Source organism: Paramisgurnus dabryanus, chromosome 11, assembly GCF_030506205.2.
Source record: "Paramisgurnus dabryanus chromosome 11, PD_genome_1.1, whole genome shotgun sequence".
In the NCBI taxonomy this organism is placed as follows: Eukaryota; Metazoa; Chordata; class Actinopteri; order Cypriniformes; family Cobitidae; genus Paramisgurnus; species Paramisgurnus dabryanus.
In genome coordinates, this window is record NC_133347.1 from 6,702,672 (window position 1) to 6,716,691 (window position 14,020).

The following is a 14,020-nucleotide window of genomic DNA, read 5'->3' on the forward strand; positions in this document are numbered from 1 at the left end:
ACCATAGAGGTCAGATGATGATTAACAGTGCATAATTAATAACTTTATATACTCTACAGTGAACATAAAGTGACAGTCGCGCTCTTTAATCATTACACGGAGACAACCATCAAATAAATTCATTCGGTGACAGCCATAATTATGTAAAGCAATTGGTTAATGGGTGCTCAAGTGTGTAGTTTTGTCACTCATCAAATTGTTTATGAGAGGAGCTGCATTATTAAAGGCGGGGTGCATGATTTAAAAAAAAACACTTTGGTTTGGAGGCTCGGCTGAGTACCAAAACACACTTGTAGCCAATCAGCAGTAAGGGGCGTGTCTACTGACTGACATCGTTGCCTATGTGTGGAGCGGGTCTATCAAAAGAAGGTCCAGATTCTATTGGGGTAGGGACATGTTTGTTTAGGTGATTTCAAATGTCAACATTGGCTTTCAGAGATCATACACCCCGCCTTTAAAGTATTAAAGGGATAGTTCACCCGAAAATTAAAATTCTGTCATCATTTTTTCATCCTCATGTTGTTCTAAACCTGTATGAATATTTTTTTTCTGATGAACACAAAAGAAGATATTTTGATAAATGATAGTAAGCACACATCTGATGGTAACCATTGACTTCCATAGTAGGAAATATTATGTTCAAGAGTAACTAAACCCTTAACCAACTTTTTTTAGTTAATAATCTGTAAGAATGATGCTTTATTAGTGCTGTTCATTGATTTTAGTACGTAGTGTTCCAATACTATAATATATGGTGTAAAAACGTCTGAGTGCTGCCCTCTTCAGGTTGAACGGTGGCTACTGTAGTTGAATTTTCCTATTGGATGTTGGGTCCAAAAAAGAACTCGTGACGTAAGCAGGTTCAAGTTCACCACGCCCTTGTTACGATCTCACCACACACTTGGTACGAGCTTAGTTCGTCCCCTCTATCTCCCTTGGGATCTGCCCACTTTTCTTGCATTTTTCAAATATTGCCAGTGGGTGGAGTCAGGCTCTGAACAGGGGTTTAGTTACGCTTTAATATTATATATAAGTATTGTGATAATGATGAAGAAGATATTTGGTTAAATGATGATAAGCACACAGTTGACGGTACCCAATGAATTCCATCATATTTGTTTTTGCTACTATGGAAGTCAATGGTTACCATCAGCTGTGTGCTAACCATCATTTATCAAAATATCTTCTTTTGTGTTCATCAGAAAAAAGAAAATTAATACAGGTTTAAAACAACATGAAGATGAGAAAATGATGACAGATTTTTATTTTTGTGTGAACTATGCCTTTAAAGATTAACATCTTACTACAAACTCTCTGGAATATACTGGATTTTGCACATCCGGTGGTCCTGAATTCCTCAATAGTAATAAATTACTTATTAATTAAGTAATACTGGAGAGATCAAGTGGGCACTATTCCAAAGCTATTTTGGATTTAAAACTGGAGTATAAATGTTTCATTTTTTTTAATACTAGATAATACAGCACAGTCACCCTATCAGGGGAATTATGACCATGTTTACTGGGTTTATTTTGTTATAATGGGAGCTCTCTATATATTACTATAATATGACATTAGCCCTCCTTTCATGAGGTTTGTTGAATGGAACACAAGAGGGCGCTATGGCCCCGCGAATGTAATATACAATCCATTACAGTGAGCGGTTTTGGTTAGAGGGGATACAGCTACGGCCTAAATCTCGTGAGAAGTTGGGTTTAGGGTAGAGCCCGACCGATATATCGGCAGGCCGATATTAGGCATTTTCCAAACTATCGGTATCGGCATTCATAATGGCCGATAAATGAATATTTCAAATAAAAACGGATGAAACAGCCTTCGTTAGATTTCCTCACTGTTGGTGTTTTTGAAAGAGCGCTCTGAACCAGTGGCTGCTGGTGGGGTCCAGATTTAGGCGTCTAGCCGCTGCCTGAGTCAAGTGATCAGCAATTTATATTTTGTTGTTGTTGTTATTTATCAGAACTCAACAGAATTTGTCTCCAGTCCTATTCAAAGTTATATTTATAAACCAAGTCTTTTAAAACGGATAACTTTGATTTGGTTGTTGTTTTTGTGTTTTTTGTTCAAAGGCCTTTGCGTTTTATATCTGAAGTGTGTATTTTTATACATTTTTTTTTATCATTACTTTAATATATTTTGATGTTCTGTTGTGACAATAAAAGAAACAAATTACTTTTTAAAATCCATTATCATATTATTTTAGTTAAAACTCATAAATAACTACAAATAACTAATGTTAGGGAAATCTGTTAATGTTTTGTTGCGCGTTTCAGAGAAAAAATATCGGAATATCGGATTTTAAAACCAACAAACATTTGTATCAGTATCGGCCTTCAAAATCCTTTATCTGTCGGGCTCTAGTTTAGGGTTAGGTTTGGGGTAGGATTAAGATAAAAACAGCGCGCATTCTGCAAGATTTTATGAGATTTTGGCCATTGCTGTATGCCTTCTAGCCACAACCACAGTGAGGTCTGCAGGTAAAAATGCTTGTTTTGCCTTCTTTTAAACCTTGAACTTTCCTTTAAAGGGATAGTTCACACAAAAATCACTTACCCTCATGTTGTTCTGAACCTGTATGAGTTTTTATTTTATTTTGATGAACACAAAAGTAGATATTTGTATAAATGATGGAAGGGCCACAGATGATTTTAACCATTGACTTCCATAGTAGGAACAAACAAATATTATCGAAGCATTGTGATAAATGATGAAGAAGATATTTTGATAAATGATGGTAAGCACACAGTTAATGGTTCCCATTGAATTTCATCATATTTGTTTTTCCTACTATGAAAGTCAATGGTTACCATCAGATGTGTGCTGCTTACCATCATTTATCAAAATATCTTCTTTTGTGTTCATCAGAAAAATTAAATTCATACAGGTTTACAACAACATGAGGATGAGAAATCTTTGGGTGAACTATCCCTTTAAGGTCAATAATCATATATATAACTAACATTGACCGTGTTAACTAATGGAAGTGGCCTAGTGGTTTGTGACCCGAATTTTTGTTGTTCACCTGGGCTTCAATGATCTTCTGCTTAGAGTCCACAATGGCCTGCATGTCTGCGTGATCTTTCTTCAGCTCCTCTTCCACAGACATCAATCTTTAACACAAAAATGCAATATACATCATTATGATAAATATATAATTGTGTTTATGGAAGAGATTTTAGAAAGTATATTATATAATATATATACAGCAAATGTGAAACATGGCCACGAAATTTATTAGAAACTGCAGCGTAATAAGTTTTGTTGTGTAGTAAGAAGGCTTAGCCTTTGACCGTGGCTAATATCTTCAAACTACCTCAAACTACTATTAAAAATCTAAATACTATTAAGTATCTAGGAAGTTTAGTTTCTCCCGTATTCCTTTTTGCATTAAGCCACCAAAATAAAAACATACGGAAAATCATGTTCTGTCTACACAATTTTGCGGTGACCAAATGATATACTGTTATCAAGTAAACAGGCTGATAAGAAAACACCATAAGAACACTTAAGAATATACTTTCCAATGAAAATAATGCAGACTACCAAATGTTGATTTACCTGCCACTGGACCGTGGTAATAATCAGATTATGCTCAGCACTTGTGGGATTTTGGGAAGTTCAATCATTGAGACTTCAACAGTTTGGTTCATTGACCAGATCTTTAACCACAAGGTCCACAGGGAGATGTTTACCTGGTGATGATGCTCTTCATCTGAAGCTCCTTGTCGTCTTGCTGTTTGCGTAACCGTTCCTCTGTGTCCTCCAACCGAGCCTGGTACTCCAGGAGCATCTTCTGCGTCTGGTCGTCCTGGCTCTTGATACGACACTCGTACTCCTCCAGCTTCTTAGCGGAAAAGCGCAGCTTTTCCTGCAGGACTGCGATCTCCTGCTGATACTGAAAGAGAGAGAGAGAGAGAGAGAGAGAGAGAGAGAGAGAGAGAGAGAGAGAGAGAGAGAGATAGTAAACACCTTAAATAGCAGGATTATACACACAAAAAAGGTACAAAAGCTGTCACTGGGACAAGACCCTTTAAGGGAATATCCCAAACAGCGTGCGTTTTATTTTAATTTTGACTTAAAACAGCCGTTTTCTTATAATGACTGTCATCATCAGCGATACTGTAGGCCCGCCATTCCCAAACTGTGGTCCGTGGACCACTAGTGGCCCGTGAGGGTACTGCAGGTGGTCCGTGTAAAGGCAAAATAAAATATAAATTAATATATTTTTTTAAGAATATGTTTTAAGAATCTGTTGTACTGATGTGATGACCATTTATAGTTTTAGTCCTAGTAAGCCTATTTAGAGGTGCAGATAAATTCAGGTTTTTGTGTAGACATATTTTATTATGAGTATTATGATGTGGTCCGTGAAAATTCTTGATTACAAATAGTGGTCCACACACACAAAAAGTTTGAAAACCCCTGCTGTAGGCTATTTAATAACGAGAGACTGTCCCATTTTTGCCTCATTTAGAAACTGCATACAACAATTAAGGGCACGCTTTGAGAAAAGAGTGGTATGTATTAATTTGTCTAAGTTGAGGGAAGAACATAGTAAAATATTGAAAAACTGTGGTGTTTTCCTTTAAAAAGGTCCTAATACATATAATTTACAGATATGTACATTTGAGGTACTAATAAACACTCTTTAGGTACAAATGTGGACTTTTTTTAAAGTGTACCGCCCCAATGACAGCTTTTGTACTATTCTTTTCTGAGTGCGTGGGACAGCAAAGCTCTGTTTGATATGCATAATACCAGAATATATAAACTATATATAAAAATGATCTCTTATCTCTTTGATTGTGTAAAAATGATTAATTTAACTTAAATATAAAAAGCATTAGGTTGTGCCCCGCTCTCCTACATTATGTCACTGCTTGCTTCATGTCCTATCAACCATACATTTTTTTAAAATTTCATATTCATAAACTCACTATCAGCACGACTGAACCGTCAACAAAAACAGCTTGGCTTGTATAAAAGCAGTCTGCTGACTCTTCACAGTGTTTCTGCGTTTACTTAAAACGCTTCAGGCGATCCAGAAACTACAAAAGTGTTTTATAAAATGTTTAAGAGAGCTTCAGAAAAGAAAGTTTTGTGAGAACTCGCTGACAGCCTCTGTAGACAGATTTTAGATTCTGCTTGTCAAGGGCTTAATAAATAAGAATAATCAAGTAAATGACCGAGACGTTTCTCCCCTGGCTTTGCATCCAGACTTAAACTTCACAGTGCATTAAGTCATCGTCGCCTACAGAGGATTTCTTCAATCATCACAAGTAGACCTCCATTAACAGCTTCAAACGCAGTGGATGCGAGTTCTGCTCAGGGAACGAATGCAGTACGTGGGTGTGCGATCTGACGGGTCTCATCATTCATTAAAACGCAAAAGAGACACACCAGACGGGCCTGGACCGGCCCACAAGAGATCTCTGACTCTGTTTGTCTAGAGAGACAACAAGTCAAATTTATCTAAAGGTCTTTTGATTTTCTTATCTGCTCTCTGAATGACATCTACCTGTCTGTGCTTTCAATCCTTTCTTTAAATCCAGTTTAACTCTTTCCCCGCCATTGACGAGATATCTCGTCAATTAAGAGAAAACGCTTCCCCGCCAATGACGATTTTCCGTCTGTCCGCAATACCGCTATTATCCACCCTTCCGCAACTTTTTAAAACCGGAAGTATTGCCCTATGGCAAGCGGCTGCATGTCCGTGTCTGTTTTAAAGATCGCTCTGAATGGGATCTCTATGAAAAGTCCGTCACAAAAATGGAATTATCTCTGCTTTTTGCTCAAAATGTGGTGTTTTTGCAGAAACCTACCCATATTCAAAAGCTGATTACAAAAGAAACACTGAAGGTAGGATGAAACGTTTTTTTTTGTTTGAAAGCAGAGGGTCTGTTCTTTCAATTGGTATATTGTATGTTTATATATTTAAAGAAGAACATTTTCTGGAAGGCATTTAACTTTGGTGAAAATCATGAAAAACGCTGGCGCTGGCTGGCAACTTTTTTAAAAAACGCTGGCGGTGAAAGAGTTAAGCGTGACACTTCAAGATAAGAAACTGTGACTAAGTAACTCTGAGCTTAAAATATCCTCACATCTGAATGATGGGACAAAAACACCTTAGAGCTTTTTTTGGTCTCTTCTGCATTGTCATTAAAAACTTACATTTTAAAGGGAGTTTTTTACCCCCCGGCACGGAATGAGCTTTACTTACCTTTTCAGTTTGTGTAAGATCATCTTTGTTTGGAAAGTCCTCCCTTTGTTTTGAATCTGGGTCCAGGCCCTCCTGATCCAAATATTGCACATTCATATTCAGTAGCCACGCAGCAGTGCGGTCCAAAGCATTTGGATTTACAGGCGATGGGGCCTAACAGAGGCACAAACAAAACAAATCAGCTTCTGAATTAAGCCAATACAAATTTGTCATTTGTGCATATAGCACATATCACCTTTTTTATCTAAAGCACCTTACAGTGCATTTAGTTTAATTTATGCATGTTTTTATTAGTATGTTTGTTCTGGGAATTGAACCCACAAACTTTGCATTGCAAACACAAAAACCCCTTTCTAAAATACTGATATTTAAATTATGCATACACTGTAAAAAATTATTTTCAAGAAAAAAAATCTTAGTATTTGTTTTCAGTAAAAATATCTAAAAGTTCTTAAATTAAGATGCTTTTTCTTGATGAGCAAAACGACCCAAGACAATAAGTCTAGTTTTTAGACCAAAAATATCAAATGTAAGTGATTTTGTGCATAAAACAAGCAAAAAAAAAATCTGCCAATGGGGTAAGCTAATTTTTCTTGGATTTTTCTAGAATTTAGTGTTTAAGAAAAATGTTCAAGATTTTGCTTACCCCATTGACAGATTTTTTTGCTTGTTTTATGCACAAAATCACTTAAATTATTTTCTTGGGTAATTTTGCTCATTAAGAAAAAACAACTTAATTTAAGAACGTTTAGATATTTTTACCGAAAACAAGAAAATACTAAGAAATTGTTTTCTTGAAAATCATTTTTTGCAGTGTATATGAAGAGTTTTGTTGCAAAACGAGATAACACTGTTTTTAAAATTTTTCAGAAATCTTGTTTTTTTGGTTGTGCAATAAATAAATAAATAAATATAGGGCTGTAAAAAATTTTAAAATCAATCGCAAATAAAGCAAAAGTTTTTGTAATTATTATGTACATATAAATACACACATACATGTATAAATTTAAAATATATACAGGACATACAAACATACACACACACACGCACGCACACACGCACAAAATGCAAAAAAAAAAAAAAAAAAAAAAAAAATATCTATCTATCTATCTATCTATCTATCTATCTATCTATCTATCTATCTATCTATCTATCTATCTATCTATATATATACACACACACACACACACACACACACAGTGCACACACATACATTATTCAGAAGCAGACTTTTAGTTTGTATGTGAAAATCTTTTGACAGCCCTTATATTTTCCAAAGAAAAGTAAAAGTTGTTGAAGTAAGCATTGTGGAAATAGCTAAAAGAGAATGGGAGAGCAGGTTAGAGACGGACTGAGGTATTAGATGTTGCCTTAAAACTTTTTAAGGTGACAACAACACTTGAGAGCTCACTCAGTAAAAGGTTTGATCATTTTTTCATGAAGATTCATTTCACCAGACATCAAACGAACACTTCTGACAATCCGAGTAGACACTGAATCACAGTGCAGTGCGTTTGCTCCTACAATTAATTCTGCTTGTCTGTTTCTTTTCCTGCAACTCTAACATGAGACGATGCGATCGTCTCAACTCAGGAGCGCTGTTTGATTGTAGCAATGAGCAAAAAGATTTATAAATCCTCAGGAGATCAGAGATGTTTAAGGATCTTAGGCTAAATTAGTAGTATTCAAATTAGCAAGCGAAGAAAACTAAAATGATCTTTCTTGTCTAGTGAGCTGTAAGTAGGACACAATCTTGCTACTAACCTGTTTGTGCAAAGTACGCTGCTTTGATTCAGGACTATCCCCTTTTGAAGATGACGACTGCTGCCTTAGTCTGGTGCCACTGCTTGGCCAATCAGGGGACGATGACATCATACTACCACTGGAAGGGCGGGGATAGGGGGCGGTGTTGAGCATGCTGGGTGGAGTTCGGCCCCTCGTGACCGGAGGTGGCTGGTCTATCCGGCGCTGCGGCCCCGCGCTGTTCTGCCGTGGCACGTTGGTTTGGTGTTGGTTCTCCGTGAGAGACAGCTGTCTTCGGGTGAATTCACCGGAACGGCGTGCAAACTCGTCCCCGCTGCTTCCTCCTCCACCGCTGGCGCCCCCACTGGACTGGCTCACAAACGCATGTTTGGACCCGGCAGTTGTCCCTTCCTCTGCGTTACCCTGAGAGCTGATGGAACTCTGGCACTCGGACCCTGAATCGGCACGGGGTGACATGGCCAATCCGGCAGCCATCTGGTACACCGGGTTTTGGAAAGACAACGGGGCGAGCAGCTGAGATCTCCCTGGGGCGTTTTCAGCATTCGGTGTCGTGGGAGTCTGAGGTGGCCTTCTCAGGGTCGGACCGATGGGTGTGTTGCCTTTGACTGTACGGGTGGTCCACACTCCTGTTCCTAATCCGACAGATGTCTGGCTTTCATTGAGGGGATCACTGAAGGAGGTATTAGGAGCGCTCTCCAGAGAACGGCTGTCTTGCAGGTCCACCATCGACAGGCTCTTGCTGCCATTGGGGATCTGAACATCCGGTTCATTGGCCTCGGAGTAACTGGAGCTACGGGCAGGCGACGGCTGAATCACAGAGTTCCTCGTTACGAAAAACAGATCCTTGTTTTCGGGGGTCGGCGAGGGCAAGCGAGTGAAATCCACCAACCTGTTGATGCAACATTGGGATAAAATAAAGATCTCATCTCTTTAAGTCGCTGTAAAATCAATCTTGAAAATAGTTTCTAAACACATTATAAATGTAAAACTTGTACTGCTGAAACACATCACAAAGACTGTAAACTATGGATAAGTGGTCTTCACAGGTCAATTTAGATCTAAAAACCCGAGGTCCGACCCGAGACCCAAGCAAGTTTTGGTCTTGAAGTTTCACGTGTCTAATTTTCTTGGGTTTGGCTTGGGTCTTTCTTTGAAAAAATATTTATGCACGTCGGGTTTGGGTAAAAAGTGAATTGTATCATTTCGGATTGAGTACATTTCTTTGGACCCTAGAAGACCTCTACTATATGTAGTACTGAATTGCAGAGTTAAGATTGTTACACAGTTTATCACCATTTTTGGGATCTTTTAGGCAGGCCTAAACCGCTGTCTCGATGACGCACTAGAGCCACCGTGCATGGCCCCGCCCCTAACAAAATCACAAACACCCATTCAGGTTGTAGCGCATTTGAAAATTGAGAGATGGCAGCTGTCTCGCAAGTGGGCGTGGTTTCCGGGCCGACAATGGACACGCCACCCACCGCTTAAGTGTAGAAAAATCTTTCCTCTTTTTGTCCCAATTATTTCATGTATTTGGCTATTATTTCAATCATTCAAATTTGGCTGGGAAGTTAATAACACATTTTTCTGTGTTGTGACAAACTCAGAATACATTTTATATCTGACTTTACAGGGACTTTAAGGTATTAAAGTATACGTGCGTAATTTCTGCATTTCTAGCGACACCAAACAAAATTACAACTTGCAGCCAGACCCAGATTCAACTTTAGCTCAACTAATGGCATGAGTTTGGGAAGGGATCATGCAAATGTCCCACCAGTGAAAGATGGAGGATGTATCTGAAAGTTGCAATTGTTTTGGTGCCACTATTGGTGCAAAAATGACACACTTCACCTTTGATTAAAATCAAACTCATTATACGCCTATTAGCCTAATCTAAATAACCAATTGACGTGGGTGCTATGAAGTGGGAGAGGAGCGTGACAGTAGCTCAGGGCATTAGATAACTCATCACATCAAATCAGAAGTGCAAATTGCTAATAGTTGTACTCCTATTTTAAATTTTTGTAGTTTTGCGTTTCTTAAAATTTAAATTTTTCTGTGTTTAAAGTCCCAATGAAATCAAAGCTGACAATTCTTATTTTTAATGTAATATTTTTAGTTTTTTTTACAAACAATTTATCAGTGCAAGTCTTTTTTTTCTTTACGTGTCCCCTCATAAACTTTAATTAAAACCAGAAAATGTAGTCTAGCCCTCTAGTGGCGATCATTCTCTGATAACATCAGCTAGACGGCTTGGACGGGAGCATCTGTAAACTCCGCCCCCTCTTACTTTAAGTCTGCTGCCAGTTTTATTTCTGAATAAAACACCAACTTTTATATATTGACTCGAAGCACAGTGGAAAAGTCACACTCACAATTTTCCTCGTATGATATTAGGTTTCACTAGGACATAAGTCACAACACGGAAGTAAATTCGATTTTAACTTCTTTAACTTTTTTCACGCCAGCGTTTAAAAAAAATTGCCAGCCAGCGCCAGCAACTTTTTTATGATTTTCACAAAAGTTTACTGCCTTTCAGAAGATATTTGTTTTTTAAAAATATATACACACACAAAATATAAAATAAAAGAACATGTTTCGTCCTACCTTCATTTGCTCTCTTTTTATCACTTCCCAAATATGGGTAGATTTCTTCAAAAATACTAAATTTTGAACAAAAAGCTAAGATAATTGCAATTTTGTGAAGGAGTGTTATGCTGCATTTACACCAACTGCGTTTCAGGCGTCAAAATCGGAAAAAGCAAGCATTTGACGCGCACCAGAGGCAAAGTCCGTTTCTTGTGGGAGGGGCAAGTGCTATGCGGTTGTCTGTTTGCAAGATGACTGATGTTGATTGTGCATTTATCGAGAGAGTATTTGGTAACCTTACTATAGAGGGAAAATAAACGGCGCGGGTCGATAAACGTCACGTGACTCAAAAGTGAAATGTGTATTTACAATTTACCAGGTTGCCCACTGTCCTCACTGACACTCTTACAAGCGAGGTCCTTTTTATTCCTGTCTCCTCTATTGAAATAAAAACTTGTTCCGTATAGCTCAGGGTGACTGCTTACGGACAATATCAAGCGTTGGTTGAATGAGTGACTCCGGGCGGGGCTGCCACCACAGCAGCAAGCAGGCTCCTGATTAGTTAACGCGACGCGAAATTCCGCCAAAGTTACAATTTTTCAACTCGGGCGTCAGCCACAAATTTGTGTGAACCGCAAAATGCACAAAAAGCACCATTCGCCTTTCGCGTGAACTAGACGAGCGAATGAGGCAGAAACGCGTCTTCCGCACCAACGCCTCTGCGCATTGACTAAACATTGAAATCACTCGCGCTTCACGCCTTAACCGCGGTTGGTGTAAACTCAGCATTAGAGATAAGATTCAGAGTGACTATTGTAAAGCTCAATCGGTACAGCATTGTATTGGCAAATCAAAGCTAACGGGTTCGATCCGGGGAACATGTGTATGAAAAATTTATCGCTTGAATAAATAAAAGTGTCTGCCAAATGCATACACTGTAAAAAATTAACGTCTTCCTTAGTATTTTTGTCTTGTTTTCTGGTATAACTATCTGAAAATTCTTAAATTGAGATACATTTACATGATAAGCAAGTGGCATAAGATTTTAAATCTTGTTTATTGAAATAAATTATAAAAATCAAGAGGGTTTTTACCCAAAATAAAGCAAAATATCTACCAGTACAGTAAGAAAAATAAACTTAATTCCAGTTTCAACTTAATTCAGTAAACTTAATTTAAGTGGATTTTTCTTACTGCACTGGCAGATATTTTGACTAATCATTTATTTCAATAAACAAGACTTAATATCTTAAGCCACTTCCTTAATAAGTAAATGTATCTCAATTTAAGAATTTTCACATATTTATATTAGAAAACAAGTCAAAAATACTAAGTAAGACTTTTTTTGCAAGGGAAATGTAATGTATTGTAAAGTAAATCTTCACTTGAGTCAAAACAATTCAGATTTACACATTTTCAAAATGCAAAGTGACATACAATGAATTTGAGTATTAAACACATTAGGATATTGAACCTGTGACCTTGACATGGCTAGCTTTAGGCTGTGTCAGTAACACATTCATTTAATGTAGATTTGCAACAAGCTATACCGTTCAAGGTTTCGTCAGATACAAGTATAACCACATGACATTTTCCCTACACTGATTGTATCACAAAGTGCCTCATTTTCACTTCAATCACAAATCACAGCCAGAACAGAATGTGAATGAGTTTCTTCTGTTTGTGCTCGCAACCCACCGAACGGCATAAAACAAGAACACAATGTATTTTCAAGACTCCTGTAATGACCTGTATTTATCCCAAATATCAGATGCCACACTGAGCAAGAAGTACACTTCATTGGGCAGTCATTTAGTATGGGGGAAAAAATCTCAACACAAAATCGCATGTCTTCACATACCCTGTAATCTCGCTGTCCATGACCATCTTCTGTAGACCGGTGGACAGGCTGCTGCTGGGCAGACTGGGGGAACCCACACGCTCGGTGGGTGACGCCACAGGGACTCCAGTGGGATTTGTCAGGGCTGAATTCACATCCCGTAGGATCCGTGCTAAAGGACCTAGTTTAGTGACCGTACTCTGGAACACATGAGAACCTCATTCAATCACAACCTGATCTATATTGTTAAAAAATAAATACACAACTACAGCTGTGCTCACCTGATCGAGTTGTGAGACAGCTTCTGACAGTAGAGACTGAAGAGTAGAGAGTTCACGGCCAAGGTCGACATAACCCTCAAACCCTGCTGTGTTGGAGATGGTCTCTGGGTTGGAGATCTCCAGCAGGAAGCGTTGCATGTTGGTCCACTCGTGTTCCAGGAACTGATTCATGAAGGACATGTATTCCTCCTTACTGCCAAATCTACAACATAAACAGAAATAAACTCTCATGTACTGATAAAAAAAGCCTTAACACTTTTTCTATCCTTGGTTTGGCCACGATTGCACTCACTTGGTGAAGTTGGCGAGGTTTTGCGTGACTTTGGCGATGAGCGTGAGCGTGCGGGCCGTGCGATCGTCGGGGTACTCCTGCAAGAGGCTGAAGAGAGACGGCGACATAATCGCTGGACACAGGAAGCGCAGAAATAGAGACGCGCTGATCAGACGCTCGCTGATGTCCGGTCGACCTCGATTACTGCACTCCTGCCTCCATGATGCGAACACTTCTTTGAGCTCCCGCGGAAACACGCTGTAGGGAAACAGGAATTAAAATGATTTTCTTGATTGTGATATACCAGAGTCTCAATAAGAACAGATGGAGATGTCTCACTTTTGATGTGTCTATTTATGCCAGGCATGGTTTGCTACTGGATAAATTATTCATTCAACGTTCTGGAAAATTCATTAACCCCAACGTGGGATAGCTGGCCCAACAGAAGCTCCGCCCAAAGTGTGATTTCATTAAAATACTTTTTTGACCAATCAGCAGGCAGAACTCAAACAATGTTTCCAATAACTTTCTAAACCAGTTAACGGACATTGGTTGTGTGCAGATGTTCATAAGAGGTGAATATGATGCAGTTACCAGTAAGAGTTGATGATCTTGCAGAAAGCGAGTTCACAGCACATTTTCAAGTTGCTCTGGTGCTCGTGCAGGTCACTGGAGGAACACTTCGATGGATCCACCTCGCAATTCTCGTCTGACTCGTACAACGCTTTGATAAATTCACCTGAGACAAAGATCAAAAAAGATAAACAATGTGGGAAAATCGAGTATAGCATACAAGCTACATTAGCATTATATTGGATGTTTAAAGATAAGAATTTTTAAATAAAATGTTTATTTTTTCAAAGACTTGCATGATATGAAAAAATCAGTCATATAAGTAGTCTAATAAATACTTTAATTTTAAAAAATGCGACTTTGTGAAAATTACATGTTTGTACATAACGTGCCAACTACTGGCCTAATAATACAGCGAATCATGCAATATACAGAGATTTAGTCTTTTGGTAAATTTACAT

The 14,020-nt window shown here is 38.4% G+C and overlaps 1 protein-coding gene across 7 annotated transcripts in view; it reads right to left on the reverse strand.

Moving 5' to 3' along the window:
- Positions 1 to 14,020, reverse strand: part of dab2ipa (DAB2 interacting protein a) — a 112,765-nt gene that overhangs the window by 2,202 nt on the left and 96,543 nt on the right. For all 7 annotated transcript variants that reach the window (XM_065248374.1, XM_065248373.2, XM_065248372.2 and 4 more), the window contains 8 exons: positions 13,581 to 13,725; positions 13,008 to 13,244; positions 12,716 to 12,917; positions 12,456 to 12,634; positions 8,003 to 8,891; positions 6,239 to 6,391; positions 3,711 to 3,913; positions 3,041 to 3,128 (listed from right to left, as the gene is read on the reverse strand). In XM_065248374.1, the coding sequence (XP_065104446.1) occupies positions 3,041 to 3,128; positions 3,711 to 3,913; positions 6,239 to 6,391; positions 8,003 to 8,891; positions 12,456 to 12,634; positions 12,716 to 12,917; positions 13,008 to 13,244; positions 13,581 to 13,725 (2,096 nt within the window). The remainder of the gene's footprint in view (positions 1 to 3,040; positions 3,129 to 3,710; positions 3,914 to 6,238; positions 6,392 to 8,002; positions 8,892 to 12,455; positions 12,635 to 12,715; positions 12,918 to 13,007; positions 13,245 to 13,580; positions 13,726 to 14,020) is intronic.